Below are 14,076 nucleotides of genomic sequence, written 5' to 3'. Positions count from 1 at the left end.
AAATCATCTATTAAAAAATAAAGATTTCCACAAAACTGTAATAGGGGAACAACTTTTCGCTGAAGTGAGCTCCACTTAACACCTCATGTTTTGTTTGGAGACCACCCAGTTGATGCTCAACTCCCAAAGAGTACTGAACTGGTAGCTACTAATGCTTTGATTGTCTGTAGTTGCAGTTTTGTGCTATAAGACGAAGTGGAAGTGGTATTAGATTGTAAAACCGGGAGACTGGTTTACATCCATGCTCCACACAAAACCACTCCTCAGTCAGACTCCTCTTTTTCTTTATTATTCAGGTGTGGCATGTTTAAGCTGTTTGCACACCCTGAGGAAGACCCTCTGCAATTCAAGTACACATTGTGTGACTTTGTTGCCAGGAGCATCTTACCTATTTGATCATGTACCCTGGTTATTTACCTTTGTCATATAGTGTGTGCTGTAACTTCACTGTGTGCTGAATGCCAGTAAAACATCTCTCTATTACCAACATACCCTTCTTGCTATTCTAAAGGTGCTTTTCCTCCTTCTAGGTATTTTTTCCCCCACTTTTCCCCCCCAGATGAACTGTTGCAACTTGATTGACACCACACCACAGACTGCATCATCTGTTTTGCCACATCTTACCACCAATTTTGGCTCTGAACCAAAAGCAACATTACACAGCTTCTGTGCTTCAACTGTCAGTTAAAGGAAGTGACTGTTGCCTCTACCTCCTTTCTTTTTCTACAGAGGACAGAAGCTGCAACAATTAAAGAATAAATAATATGAATACTTGATAAATAAATACATTTATATCCTATTAAAAGTAACAAAATAATTAAAAAAATAAATGTAGACACTCATAATTGATAAAAATTTGACATGAATTGACATTTCTGATTTGATTTGCTTTTCTTTCTATTTACCTTTTGTATTCATTCCATTTATTTCCCCCCATTTATTGTATTTATCAATTAAATTTTAAAAATTATATTCTGTGCAATTATTTATTGAAATTATTTATTTATTCAGTATTTTCCCTTTGCACTTTTCCCTCATTTTTTTAAATCCATAAGCTTATTTAATTTGGTATTATTTTATTTATGCATTTCATTATGCTTTTCTTTATTATCCATATGAGCAGGCTGTTCAAAATTCAAAATGTACCATAGGGTCAAACCTAAACTAAGCTTGTGTGTGTTTTTGTTGTTGCAGGTATCTCATCAGCCAGGGTGCCAATGTAGGAGTGGTGAACAGTGAGGGGGAGACACCGATGGACATCGCTGAGGAGGAGGCGATGGAGGAGCTCCTGCAGAATGAGATCAATAAACAAGGTACAGTAACGAAGACATCTTGAACTCTACTGTCTATGACCACATTAGACAACAGGGTCATCCTTTCCTCCCAATGCATACGAGTATGTTGTCAAATAGAATCTGACTTTCATTGAGTGTCAGTCACCTGCTGTTTTTCACTTGCTTGCTTGAATGAAACTTACATAACACAGAAAGGCGATCCAGCTGTGTTGTGAGCACTCATGTGATGATTCAAAACTGAAAAGTCGAGTCTTTTCTATTTTGGGCCGGGGCATTCTTGAGATGATGAAAGGCCCTCCCCTATGGTGAGGGGCCACGCACAGACGTGTTAACTGGCCCCGGGCCAGAGGGGTGCTCCTCTGCTCACTAATAAAGGTTGGCTGCCTTGCCCTCCTCTGTGCCACCAAGTCTTTGCATGCAAATACCAGATGTAGTAATGCAGAGAGAACTGCTACAGTTATAACCACGACCATTGATCATTTACAGTAATGTGTGAAATGCATCTTTTGCACAGGTAGCCAATCACGTAAGCCCCATTAGAAATGCACATAATGAGCTTGTCCACAAGTTTGAAAGATGGACGGTCTTCATGTAATATTCAGCGTAATTCCTCCACTATATCCACGCTTTTTCGTTTATTTTAAGGCTGTTACAAAGTCTTGAACGTTCGGAAAATGCTTACTTTTGACAATTAAAATGAACCCCTTTGACTCGCCATTATATTGTATTACAGTATATTGCAGAAGGCATTGTCTGTGGGCAGTTTTTGAAAAGTGGAACCAGACTTTAGGCCTGCGATCGTCTCAGGAGGAGTTTGGTCATTGGTGTGACCATAAATGACAGAAAACTGGGTAGATAAGTCTCAGCATGGTTTTTCCCCAATCTTTTGGCTGTGGTGTGAAAAAAAACAATTATTCTCTTAAGCAGATGTCTTCTCTGGTACATACTTTGGTCATTGCCCTTAAAAGTACAGTGTTTGGTACCCAACCCTAGTCTTTACTCAATCTTTTCTCAAAGATTGAAAAATGGCAAAACATGGGAAGTTTGGTTTTATGCTATTTCTTTCTCTGATGCTGTATTGTAAAATCACAAAATTTTTTTTTTTTTTTTTTTTTTTTTTTTTTTTACCAAAAATTGGCTATTTAAGCCAAGATTTCGCTGAGGGGAGGAAACCTGTTAGGCAATGCTCAAAACTTGGTGTATTTTATACAAAAAGTTCAGTTCAAAACCCTCCAAGATGCCAGGTATTTCCCATATCTGTTCTACCTTTGTCTCCACTGTAGGGCAAAGTCATGTTTAATGTTGCAGTAAGCATTGGGCAAGTTTTCCCTCATTAATTCATGTCTATTCATATTTTTGGTATTTCTTCAAATTTTTGTTAAATATCATTCTGAATGGCATAAAAAAGTCTTAAATCTTGCCTTAAGCTGTAAGAAGACAGCTGGTTAAATATCTATTTGTTGGATCGTTGAGAAACAAGACGGTCTACAAGCTGTCAATCTCTTCAGTCCTTTAAGTAAGTCAAGGTCCAAGTGTCTGAAAGCACATGGCGTCCTGTGATAATTACACCCAAAGTGCTGTATGAATGTTGCGCTACTTGTCCGTGTTATATAACTGAGGGGAGACATGCACCCACCCGAATCTCGAGCATCTCGGCCAGCGGCAGCTGTCATCTCTCATTAGATGCCTGACGAGTGTGCTGCCTGGGTCGGAGCATCCGCACGCTGCCTCCTCTCAGATCCATCACTAACAGACGCAAAACCACATCTTCATTTACCCTGCTAATAAACTTCACAGCCAAATGAATCGTTTTTCATTATGTGGATACTATGATTCTATATTTGAGCCGTCTTTATTCTTTAATACAGACTTGGCGTGGAATTGCTTTGGAGATAAAGCTCCAGTAAAGAGTGAGTTTGCAATGATCCTGGCCTCGGGGCAGCTGCAGACAATCCACAGCTCAGTTCTCTGTGCTAGAGGTAGCAGCCTGCATTATGCAACTAGCTGTTGTGTAACGCTTCTGTATGATTGTAATGTGATTTTCTCCTCTCAAAGAGACACCAGTCATGGGGTTAAACTTGTTAGCAGGTGGCCATGGTTTCCCGTCGGCAGAGACGACCTCTCGATCCTCTTTTTTAACCTTGATTGGGTCAAGTGACTGGACAGCCTCCCTCCCTCTCTCTCTCTCTCTCCCTCCATCAGCTGCCTCATGAGGGCTGCTGCCTGTCCTTGTAATGGTCTGAAGGTGGATAATCTCTCAAATGTTTCAGAATCACACTCTGTCCCTGCTGCTGAGGGGACAAACGGGTAGATTGGATTGCTAGAAAGTAGTTTCCACTCAGCTCAAATTATATTTTCCCCTTTTTATTTTTATTTTCCTAAAAAGCCACTTAACACTGTGGATCCTGGTGCTTCAGGGTAGATTTTTTTTTACCACACTTACTGTCAGTATATTGAGAGTGAGGTGGAGGCAGGTCCTTTTTTTGGTCTATTGGATTTTCTCTTTATCTTCAAATGTAAAAGATGTGCTGTTCTCTTGTAAAAAAACTCAACTTTGAACTGCTGCCAACTCTTCCACTGAGCTCTTGTTCTGTAGTCCTACTTAGAGGCCATTAGGCTCCCTGCTTTTTATAGACCCAGTGTAGGCTACTTCCCAAGAGATCACGGGACGCTGGTCTACCTGGCCAGCTCCAGTTGCCTACATTAACTGAACTGCCTCGAGGAAGTTTAGGTTAATTTGCCTCCATAGTATATGCACAGGGTTTCTCTTACTTGTAAGAAAATCAATCAATTTAACATTTTAATGCAGGTCTCATCTTTAATTTAAATAGAGTTGCATCATACATATCTGCCGCTGTAGTATTATCGTAATACTGAAAAAAAAAATGAAAATAAATATAAAACAATCAATTAAACACACGTGGATGTCTTTAAATCATACCTTTAATTTACATTTTGATCACATTTTTCATTTGTAATATTCTTCTTGTTTTTTATGGGTGAACTTTTTATTTCTTTTTTCATTTTTAACAAGTGAAGACCTCCTTAGAAAAGTTGATGATAATAATCAAAACAAAAAATAAAGTCAATTCAGTTCAAAATCAAACAGTTTTAGTAATGATTTTGTATTGGAATTGCATTGAAATTACAAATAAAAATAAATAATACACTAATAATAACAACAAAATATTATAAATAAATGAAATAAATTAAAAAAAATAATTCAAATGAAATAATAATAATAATAATAATAATAATAATAATAAATATATAAAATAAAAATTATAATGCAAATAAGAAACATGAAAGAAAATAATAAAAAAATATATAAAATGTATATAAATACATGGACTCTTAAAAAAGGGGCATTTTGACCTGGGCAGTGGTGGTAATCCATTAAAATACCACAGTTTTGTTACAACAACCCATTTAACTTGGTGTAATTTTACTATAATGTTACAGTGTCATTACTCCGCTTCAGTTGTGTTGATAGTTTCTCATTTTGTAGGCCTTTTTAAAAAAGAATGTGACTTTATTTTGGCAGCCGTTACGGAGTCACTGCTTCACCGACGAGCCAAACATAGTGAGACTCTGGTTCGGTCTTTGTCCCAAAGTCACTTAATTGGAAAGCTTTTTAAATTGAACTTGAAATCCATTCAAACATAAACTCAGACACTGAGTCATCTTCTTCCCATTTGGTTTCTCTTCCTTAGACTTCAGCCCACTAATGAGCAACATGTCCAGTTTTAAACAAGCCAAAAATATGACTGTTGTTTTGCTCAGTTGAAAGTGCATTTTCCCTGATATTTAAAGCTTGCAGGCCAATTATCAAAAAGCTCAAAGCAGCTGACTTTGTTCCTTTGCAGATCTCTTTATGCTCCTGTCCAGCTAGCAATGGCTAAACCTCTGTGTGAAGTTGGACTTTTCCTTCCACCTGCCCTTTTCTGAAGGCAAAAACTTGCAGACACAGATGCCTTCTTTCATTGGTTTAAAAGCTCAAGGCAATCTTAAAGCTTTCTAGAGTGTCAGGAAATGAGCGATGATGTATCCCTGGGTGCAGAACAAAAAACCTATAAGATCAGCTGAAGTTTTGGCTCCTGCCCCAGAGCACTTCTTGGATCACTGTTTATGTAGTTCAACACAGTTAACACTCAGTCGACGAGTCAACGACTCGAGCAGCAGCCGCGCATTTCAGCCCGTCTCGTGTTCCAACCAGGCGTCAACAAGACAATACAGGCCTGTTTTCACTGCCGCACCACATGCAGCTTATAGCTTAGACATATTGACCCACTTATCTGGCTGAGGCCTGGGTTTTTGCAGCCACTATTTCACTGACAAATTGACAGAATATTGGCATGAAACTGTTTGCTGAAGCTGAATAAGTGCTTGACAACACCCTCTAGTGTTTAGAGAGCTTGCCAGAATAATGTCATGCCTATTTATTTCTCTGTAGCACCTAAAATGCAATGGATAACATTAATAAAAGCAAAGGGGTGCATGGGTTGTATCTTGTGTAACACACTTGTCACTATTATGACATTGTCAGCGTTTAACCCTCTGAACCCCAAGCAGGTTTTTTTTTTTTGCTCCTGTCACATTTCACTCACTGTGGCCTTGTTTTTTCAAGTCCAGCACCTCTATGGAAACAGCACAATCATGGCAAGAAGTAGGGAAACTCAATGTATAACACAATTATAATGATATAAATGAAAACAAAGGTGTATAAAAGCATTTCTACAAGTTAAATGTCTTTTATAACATCAAACCAATTTATACCCACAAATGTTATCAATACTCCAACATCTGCTTACAACCTCGCTTGTCCTCTCCTCTCTGCTCTGTGTAAACAGCCTGCAGTATATTGGAAATTTCAAAGAATTTTTGTCACATGACTGTTTGTCTTAGTGGAGTCATTAAAAGCTTCCCAGTTGCACTGAGGAGGGCAGAGTTTAATGTTTTTAAAGGATCAGATTAGTGCAAAAATTGTTTATTCTTTTTTGCTATATTCTAAATGATACATGCAGAATAGTGATTTTGATGAAGAAATGCCACTGATATTTTTTGACAGATATTTGAAAATCAAGCCATTTAAAAAAAAAAATAATTTTATTATTATTATTATTATTATTATTTTATTTTTTTTATTATTATTTTTTTTTACAGTTTTTGCTTTGATAAATGGAGTAATTTTGGCAATTATTTTTTAATTTTTAATTTTTTTTTTTTTTTTTAAAGGCCTTTCAAACCAGGGGTTTAAAGGATAAAATATGCCATCTTTTATCTCATTGCTGTGCATTGAATTATTTCTACTCTCTCTACTGTAATTCATAGTCACAAGCTGATGTTTTGTATTCCAAACATTCACACCCTTTTATCTACATGCAAGACAAGTAGACCTCATTATAAATACAGCGATGTGATTGTTATTCCTCCATTTTCTGGGTTCAGTGTTACAACTGGCAGCTTGATCCTAAGTAGCAGGTAATCCCTCAGTGCCACTCTGACTCTACCACTCTCCTCTGTCACTAACTAAGGGGTGGATATCGAGGCAGCCCGGAAAGAGGAGGAGCGGATCATGCTGAGGGACGCCCGGCAGTGGCTCAACAGCGGCCAGATCCAGGACTGCCGGCACACCAAGTCCGGAGGAACTGCGCTTCACGTAGCTGCTGCGAAAGGATACGTCGAGGTTTTAAAGTAAGCTGTGCTCTTGATTTTCAGCTAGAAGTGATGCCTTTCTCTATGCTGCAACTAATTTATTGCTCGTTGCCATTATATAAACACTATTTATAGTCAAGGCAGTGGTGAGGCCTAGCATCGTGTGTTTTCTTTGCTGATTCCAAACATATCTCGGCCTCTGCATCTCGTCAGTGCCTTGTTTCGACATTGTCTCTGTGGGCTGTTAATACAGCTACGGCGCTCGAGGAAAGTAACTGCAGCCACCTGTCCATCTGGTCTGGGAAGCCAGCCAGCACACTCCACTGCCATAGATAGCTCTAAGATCTCTGATGTTTAGCGCGGCTACAATATACAAGACAGGGATCTAAATGTTTTCCCCACCATGACAGATTTACGGGCTGAAATATTAGAGTTTTAAAATTTGCCAGCCTCAGCCTGCTCTCGCGTAGGGATGACTAAGATTTTCAGATTATGTGTTCAAGGGGTGGACGCTGTATCTCATAAATCTGACCTGGGGTTACAACGCTGACGCACTTCTTAAAACCTGGACACCACAGGCAACTTTAAAGATTAGTTTTCAGAATCAAATCCGAGAAATCCACATCTGCAATTTCTAACAAAACCCTGTTTTTGTGTCCCCCCCCCCCCTCCTTCATTGTGTGCAGGCTTTTAATCCAAACAGGGTATGATGTAAATATTAAGGACTTTGATGGCTGGACTCCTCTACATGCAGCAGCACACTGGGGCAAAGAGGAGGCATGTCGGATACTGGTGGAGAATCTATGTGACATGGACCTCATTAATAAAATGGTGAGTAAGTGAAACTGACAGAAGTCCTGTCTTTATGTGCTGTGTGATCCATATTGTAACATCACTTTTCTTTGTGTCCCTCAGGGCCAGACAGCTTTTGATGTAGCGGATGAAGATGTTCTGGGATACTTAGAAGAACTACAGAAGAAACAAAATCTGGTAAGTTAATGTCACTCCTAATTCTATTGGGCTGCTTAACTATAGCATCAATCATAAGCACAATAACTTTGGGCAATATCGAGATAACAATTATTTAACATGATTACTTACAGACTTTGAAAACATCATACATTTTTTTTATATAATTTTTTTTTTTTTAACAGTAGATTTTCTTGAACTTTAAATGAATATATTATTCAACTTTAAACAAATGTAAAAAATAAATGTTAAAAAAAGCTAAAAACAATTATAATATATATATATACATATACTAGTATTCAAATAAGTAACTAAAATAATACATAAGATTAGATACAAGAAAATAAGGTCAACTATGTTGTAAAAATATGTTTTAATAGTGGCTTTTCTTGAACTTTAAATATATTATTCCACTAAAAAAAACAAATGTAAAAAAAAAAAAAAAAAGCTAAAAACAATTATTAATAAATATATACATATATTGGCATTCAAATAAGTAATTAAAATAATAAATATTTAAATTAGATACAAGTAAATAAGGTCAACTATGTTGTAAGATTAGGGAACTTCCACAACCTACTGAAAACTACTAAACATATGTTGAATATAGAAAAAAAAACCATAGATTTACAGTACTGTGCTTCAAAAAAAGAAATGTTAATGGTTTATTTTTTATCAATTAACAAAATGCAAAGTGAGTGAAGAGAAGAAAAATCTAAATCAAATCAATATTTGGTGTGATCACCCTTTGCCTTTAAACCAGCATCAATTCTTCTAGGTATTTTTTCACACCTGCCTTAGACTTTTGAACAATTAACACTGTGACCTCATGAAGGCATTATCTCGGGAACACTTTAAGTTGCCATGGTGACTGTATAGATCTTCTGAGCTGCCGGGTTGAAGATGTGTGTGAAGCATCCATGTATTTGAAGCATTATCTACTGTCACGGCATCTTAAGAGTCGAGGCAGACATGGATGTAAATTGCAACTTAAATTGGTTTGTGGAGGCACAAAACTGTAAGGCGGTAATTCTGAGATTCATTGTGTTTCCATGAGAGAGTCTTTTCCTCTCTGAGCATCACTGATATATTTGTTTTCTCCACTGCAGCTGATAGGCGACAAGAAAGACGTTAAGAAATCTCCTTTGATTGAAACGACGACCACCGGGGACAACAACCAATCACTGAAACCACTCAAGAGGTAAAAAGCTTGACGGTGAAAAACAATGAATGAAAACTGCCTAATAAATTCAGGATTAACAAGCAAAGTATCACAGGCAGGACTAAACGTTTGAAATGTGTTATTTTGTATCTTTGACTTGTAATCTCTCTATATTTGTGCGTTGCAGCAAAGAAACGCTGCTTCTGGAGCCAGAAAAGAGCGCCCCACGCATCGAGACCTTAGAACCTGAGAAGGTGGATGAAGTAGAGGATGGGAAGAAGGACGAGTCGAGCTGCTCCAGTGAGGAAGACGACGACGAAGATTCAGAGTCAGAGACTGAACAAGGTACTGGATATATATGTGTGTGTGTGTGTGTGTGAGACTTATTTTTGACTTCAGGTCTGAAGACAAAGCATTTATTGGTTGTCAGTGAAATGACTAAATATAACATTTATTTCCGTCCGCTCTGTACTCTGTTTGTTTAATTTTTTAATATGAGCCAAACAGGGCGTTCCCTGACGTCCAACCTCAGAAATTAAAAATAAACTTGCAGTCATTTGTTTCCATTATGTAAACCTGCTTCACTCTCTGTAACCACTGAGTGACTAATGGTGGTTTTGCATTATTCCAGTTCAGTTATCAGTTTCGAGGCAATCAATAAAAGTATCCATGTATTCCTCTGATCTGTGACTTAAATCCTACGGCTCAAAAATTTGGGGTCACTTTTAAATGAAAAAAATAAATAAATAAATAACAGACATGCAGTGTAGACATTGTTAATGTGGTAAATGACTATTACGATCTAGAAACGGCTGATTTTCTTAAGAAATATCTATTCTATATTGTCCTGTGTTCCAGTGGCACATTGTGTTAATCCACGTTTATAGTGTTGAAAAGCTCATTGATCATTAAAACACCTGAGCATTATGTTAGCACAGCTGGAAACTGTTTTGTGCTGGTTGAGTATCTAGAGGTAAAGTTTGTTCATGTTAAAATTATTATTTCTACCCTTGTCAATGTCTTTACTATATTTTCATGAATAAAACAGTTTGTTTTCATGGAAAACAACACAGTCACTTCCTGGGTGACCCCAAACTTTCGAGCGCTGCTTACGACTCCATTTCCAAAAACATTGGGATGCTGTAAAAAGATATCATATAAACAGAATGCAATGACTTACAAATTATATTTAAAGCTCAAACTGGGAAACTTGTTTATATATATATACTCTGATTTTGATGCATTCTGTTTTTATTTAACAGCTTTTTTGGAATCAGGCTTGTAGGAACAAATCATATGCGTGTGTGGTCTCATATTTTCCCACAGCTGGTGCAAAAATCATGCAACAAAGTCATTTTTTTTCGTCATTAGCACAGGTAAAATGGCATGTGTGCAGAAAACTGCACACCATAAACAAAACAATGTGAAACAGAATGCAACATGTAGCATAGCATTGGAACATATATATGCATTTGATTGAGCAGGTGGGACCAAATTTTGGATTTGAAATGTGTATTAGCAGTGTGAAGGAAGGGAGGCTGAATGCAGCAAGAATATCTTGTTATATTTATGTAAATTAGAATTTAACTGAAAGTAAACCCCTGCAGTCATGTGTTGTTGTCTGACTCACACTTTTTTTTTTCTCTCTTTTTGTTTCCCTCCAGACAAGAGCAAGCCTTCAGCGTCGGTGAGCAACAGCACGACGCCCGCCCCGACCAGCATCACCGTGTCACCTCCAACTAGCCCAACCAACCAGGTGACAACCCCCACTTCTCCGGTAAAGAAGGTGCGACCTGGTGGGACGGAAGTTATTTCTCATCCAACCCTGCGCAGACAGCTGCCACCGCGCTGGCATTTCCAAAAGAAGACAGATTTCACTCAAATTAGCAGGCTGATTAGATTCAAAAGGCTGCAGCACGGCCGTGATGTAATCAAGCCTCAATCCTGCCCTCAAACCACTTCAAGTAGTAGCTGCAGCTCCTCTGCCACATCAGCGCCGCTCTCCTGAGACATGTTGGTGCCTCGTTCTGTACACAAATCGGCAAAACTCACCATCTATTTAGCTTTTCTTCCCACTTGAACACAAACCTAATTTCACAGCCGGCTGCAGATACCGGAGGTTTACATAAATGAGTTTTTCAGTTCATACTCCAGGCCATCACAGAAATAGTCGTCCCTGGTTGTGCTCTTCATGTTGCAGCACAATGAGCGCACACAGCTGACAAATGTCACAGAGGCCCTGGGAGTGACATTTTACCACTGATTGTTGGGGGCGTTTAGCAAACATGGCAGCGGGCTGCACAGCGGGGATGATTGGTGGCTGGTTCTGGATGATGTTAACAGTTTACTACAAGACTGTTAGGATACCAGGAGGCTGGAGTGTAGGGAGACGGGTTTGGTAGTTGGGGATGAAAGGAGGGCTGGCATGCTCACGGTTTCCCACTTGTGAGTCTGCTGCCCTCTGCTGGCAGAATGAGGCCAAACAAAGTGAACCTGGTGACTTTTTCCAAGGGCACGTCTGCTTCCAACGGTCCACTGGTTTACACAAATACTTAACGTGACATCAATTTAAAGGTGTTTTCAAGTGTTTTATGGGGCCGAAGTTGACCTGAGATACATTTAGAAGCAAAAATGAAATCCTTAAATAAAAGCCATGACATTTATTCCATTAAGTCTGTGAGATGAGACGCCACCTACAGGCTGCACAGAGTGCTTCACACTGAATGAAGCCTAAACAGTGTGTTATCTCTTTAAATATGCCCCTTTTTGTCGACTTCCTGCTAAATGGTGCGTAACTATGTTTCCTGGGTCCTATACTCCTATAGCATAATGTCCTCGTAATGTTGCTATTTAAGGAAAGGATTTTATGTCCCCTATGTTTCCCTGAGGCAATATGTTAAGTAAAGCTACCCTTGGCAGAAATCTAGTTTCTCCTTAAAGAAATAGTCGTTCAAACTACTCGATCAGGTACGTGCATTACAAAATTATAACAATATACAAAAATGTCGCATGCCAGCAAAAAATATGACTTTAAAAAAAAAACTTTATTGCAAAATTTTTCCAATTGTTCACAGGTTAATCGAAATACCGAAGTCTTTTTTCCTTTTGTTTTATGGCCCAAATTTATTTGCAGTTTCAGTAGTAGAAACAACACAACAAATGTCAAAAAAAGTAACTCAACTACTAGTATTGTCACGCAAATATGAATTTAGTTGAACTACCAGCAAGCTACTGCAAAATGTAGTTAAAGTTCTGGTTTAATCACAAATAGTTCACTACTCTCACAGCTCTAACACTGCAACCTTGAAACCTATACGACCTCAAATTTGTTGGGAATGTTTTTTTGTTTTTTTTTACGTTAGACATTGATATCGCCACACATTTTCACCATTTAAACTGTATTTAAAAAAGTCCATATTCCTTTAATATTTTGCAATTTGAACCATACCAATCTCTTACAATATGTGATATTTGACCAGAGGAACTTTTTCCTCATTCTTGTGCCCACACTGCAAGAACAAGGAACGATGATAGTTATGAGAATTCTGTTTTGAGGAACTTTGAGCAGCACCAGCAACCACCATTTTGGACATCAATCAGCCATAAACACCATAGACAACACAGACAAAACTGCTCAAAAGTAGTGCAAATGCAACCAAAAAAAACACCCCATCCTTGAAGACATGTAGTTCTCCAGTGTGCACTTCCTTTCAGGGAGTCCCCAGAACTTAAAAAAATGCCTATTGTGAGATTATACCAAGACACATAGACCCTGGGAACATAGGGATGCCCGCCTGTATCAGTGGCCACCTTTCCAAGTCTTCCTAAATGTTGTTTCTTTTTGTTTCTGCTTCTTTTTTTGCAATGATCTCCATGTCCCAGTCCTTCTTTGAAGCCTAGCGCTCACACATCACAATGTCTTCTGTCTTAACAAGCAAAGCATTAACAGTGTCCAAACTACCAAATGTCCCTTTATTTTCCAACTCAGAACAATAATGGTAGCCCCTCCCCGGTTTGGCAGTAAGCATTGTGTGGTGTGACTAGGCCTTTAAAAAAAAAAAAAAATCTGTCCTTGCCATAGTGTGTTTCTTTTGCTGCTGCTTCTGTCTTATTCTGGCTTTTTCTCTGTCTCATCCTCCTCCCTTCCCCTCTTTCTGCGTCTTTCTCATCCCCCGGGCTCTTGTCTTGGTTGGCTTTAGTTTGATTGTATTACTCCCCTCATGCCTGTGGCGGAGCCGGGCTGTCCTGCATTGTGGCGTCAAGGCTTGCGCAAAACTGGCATTTCTCTAGTGCCCAAAAAACCTATGGTGAGGCCTTGGTGTGCACCGGAGTTGTTCTCTCATCCTACATGCACCTGTGCACTGACAAAGTACTTACCACCCCCTCTAACCACCCTGGCCCCGCTCCAGGTGATGCTGACTCTCACTCATCAGCCCTACGTGGTGTTGTTTTGCACTTTTAATGCACTCTCCTAGTCGTGCTTTCACCGTGTGTCTGTGTTGCTTCTGTGTTTTGTTTAGTTGCTTGTGGCTCTGTCTCTGTGTTTTGATTTTAAGAATGTACAGTCATGAAAAAAAAAAATTAGACCACTGTTTTCTTCAATTTCTTGTTCATTTTAATGCCTGGTACAATTAAAAGTACATTAGTTTGGACAAATTTAATGATAACAAAAATAAAAAATGGCTCATAAGAGTTTAATTTAAGAGTTGATATCTATAAATATTCCATGGTTTTCTTGATGATAACCAAAATTATTATCAAGAAAACCATGGAAAATGGCTATATATCAATTCTAAAATTACACTCTTATGAGCTATTTTTGTTGTTCTCGTTATATTTGTCCAATAACCAAAATTATTATCAAGAAAAACTATGTAAAATGGCTAGATACCACCTCTTAAATTACACTATTGTGAGCTATTTTTGTTGTTATCATTATATTTGTCCAAACAAATGTACCTTTAGTTGTACCAGGCATTAAAATGAATGAGAAAT

At 38.3% G+C, this 14,076-nt stretch overlaps 1 protein-coding gene across 5 annotated transcripts in view; it reads left to right on the top strand.

Annotated features, from left to right (window-relative positions):
* Nucleotides 1-14,076, top strand: part of ppp1r12a (protein phosphatase 1, regulatory subunit 12A) — a 73,643-nt gene that overhangs the window by 28,302 nt on the left and 31,265 nt on the right. For 4 of the 5 annotated variants that reach the window (XM_059325569.1, XM_059325567.1, XM_059325568.1 and 1 more), the window contains exons 3-9: nucleotides 1,195-1,313; nucleotides 6,830-6,989; nucleotides 7,637-7,781; nucleotides 7,866-7,940; nucleotides 9,029-9,120; nucleotides 9,269-9,426; nucleotides 10,746-10,867. In XM_059325569.1, coding sequence (XP_059181552.1) covers nucleotides 1,195-1,313; nucleotides 6,830-6,989; nucleotides 7,637-7,781; nucleotides 7,866-7,940; nucleotides 9,029-9,120; nucleotides 9,269-9,426; nucleotides 10,746-10,867 — 871 coding nt within the window. The remainder of the gene's footprint in view (nucleotides 1-1,194; nucleotides 1,314-6,829; nucleotides 6,990-7,636; nucleotides 7,782-7,865; nucleotides 7,941-9,028; nucleotides 9,121-9,268; nucleotides 9,427-10,745; nucleotides 10,868-14,076) is intronic. The other variant, XM_059325566.1, reaches the window with a different exon arrangement.

This window comes from Centropristis striata, chromosome 22 (genome assembly GCF_030273125.1).
Source record: "Centropristis striata isolate RG_2023a ecotype Rhode Island chromosome 22, C.striata_1.0, whole genome shotgun sequence".
NCBI classification, from domain to species: Eukaryota; Metazoa; Chordata; class Actinopteri; order Perciformes; family Serranidae; genus Centropristis; species Centropristis striata.
Note: the sequence above shows the minus strand (reverse complement) of the source record. Positions and strands in the feature narration are given on the sequence as shown.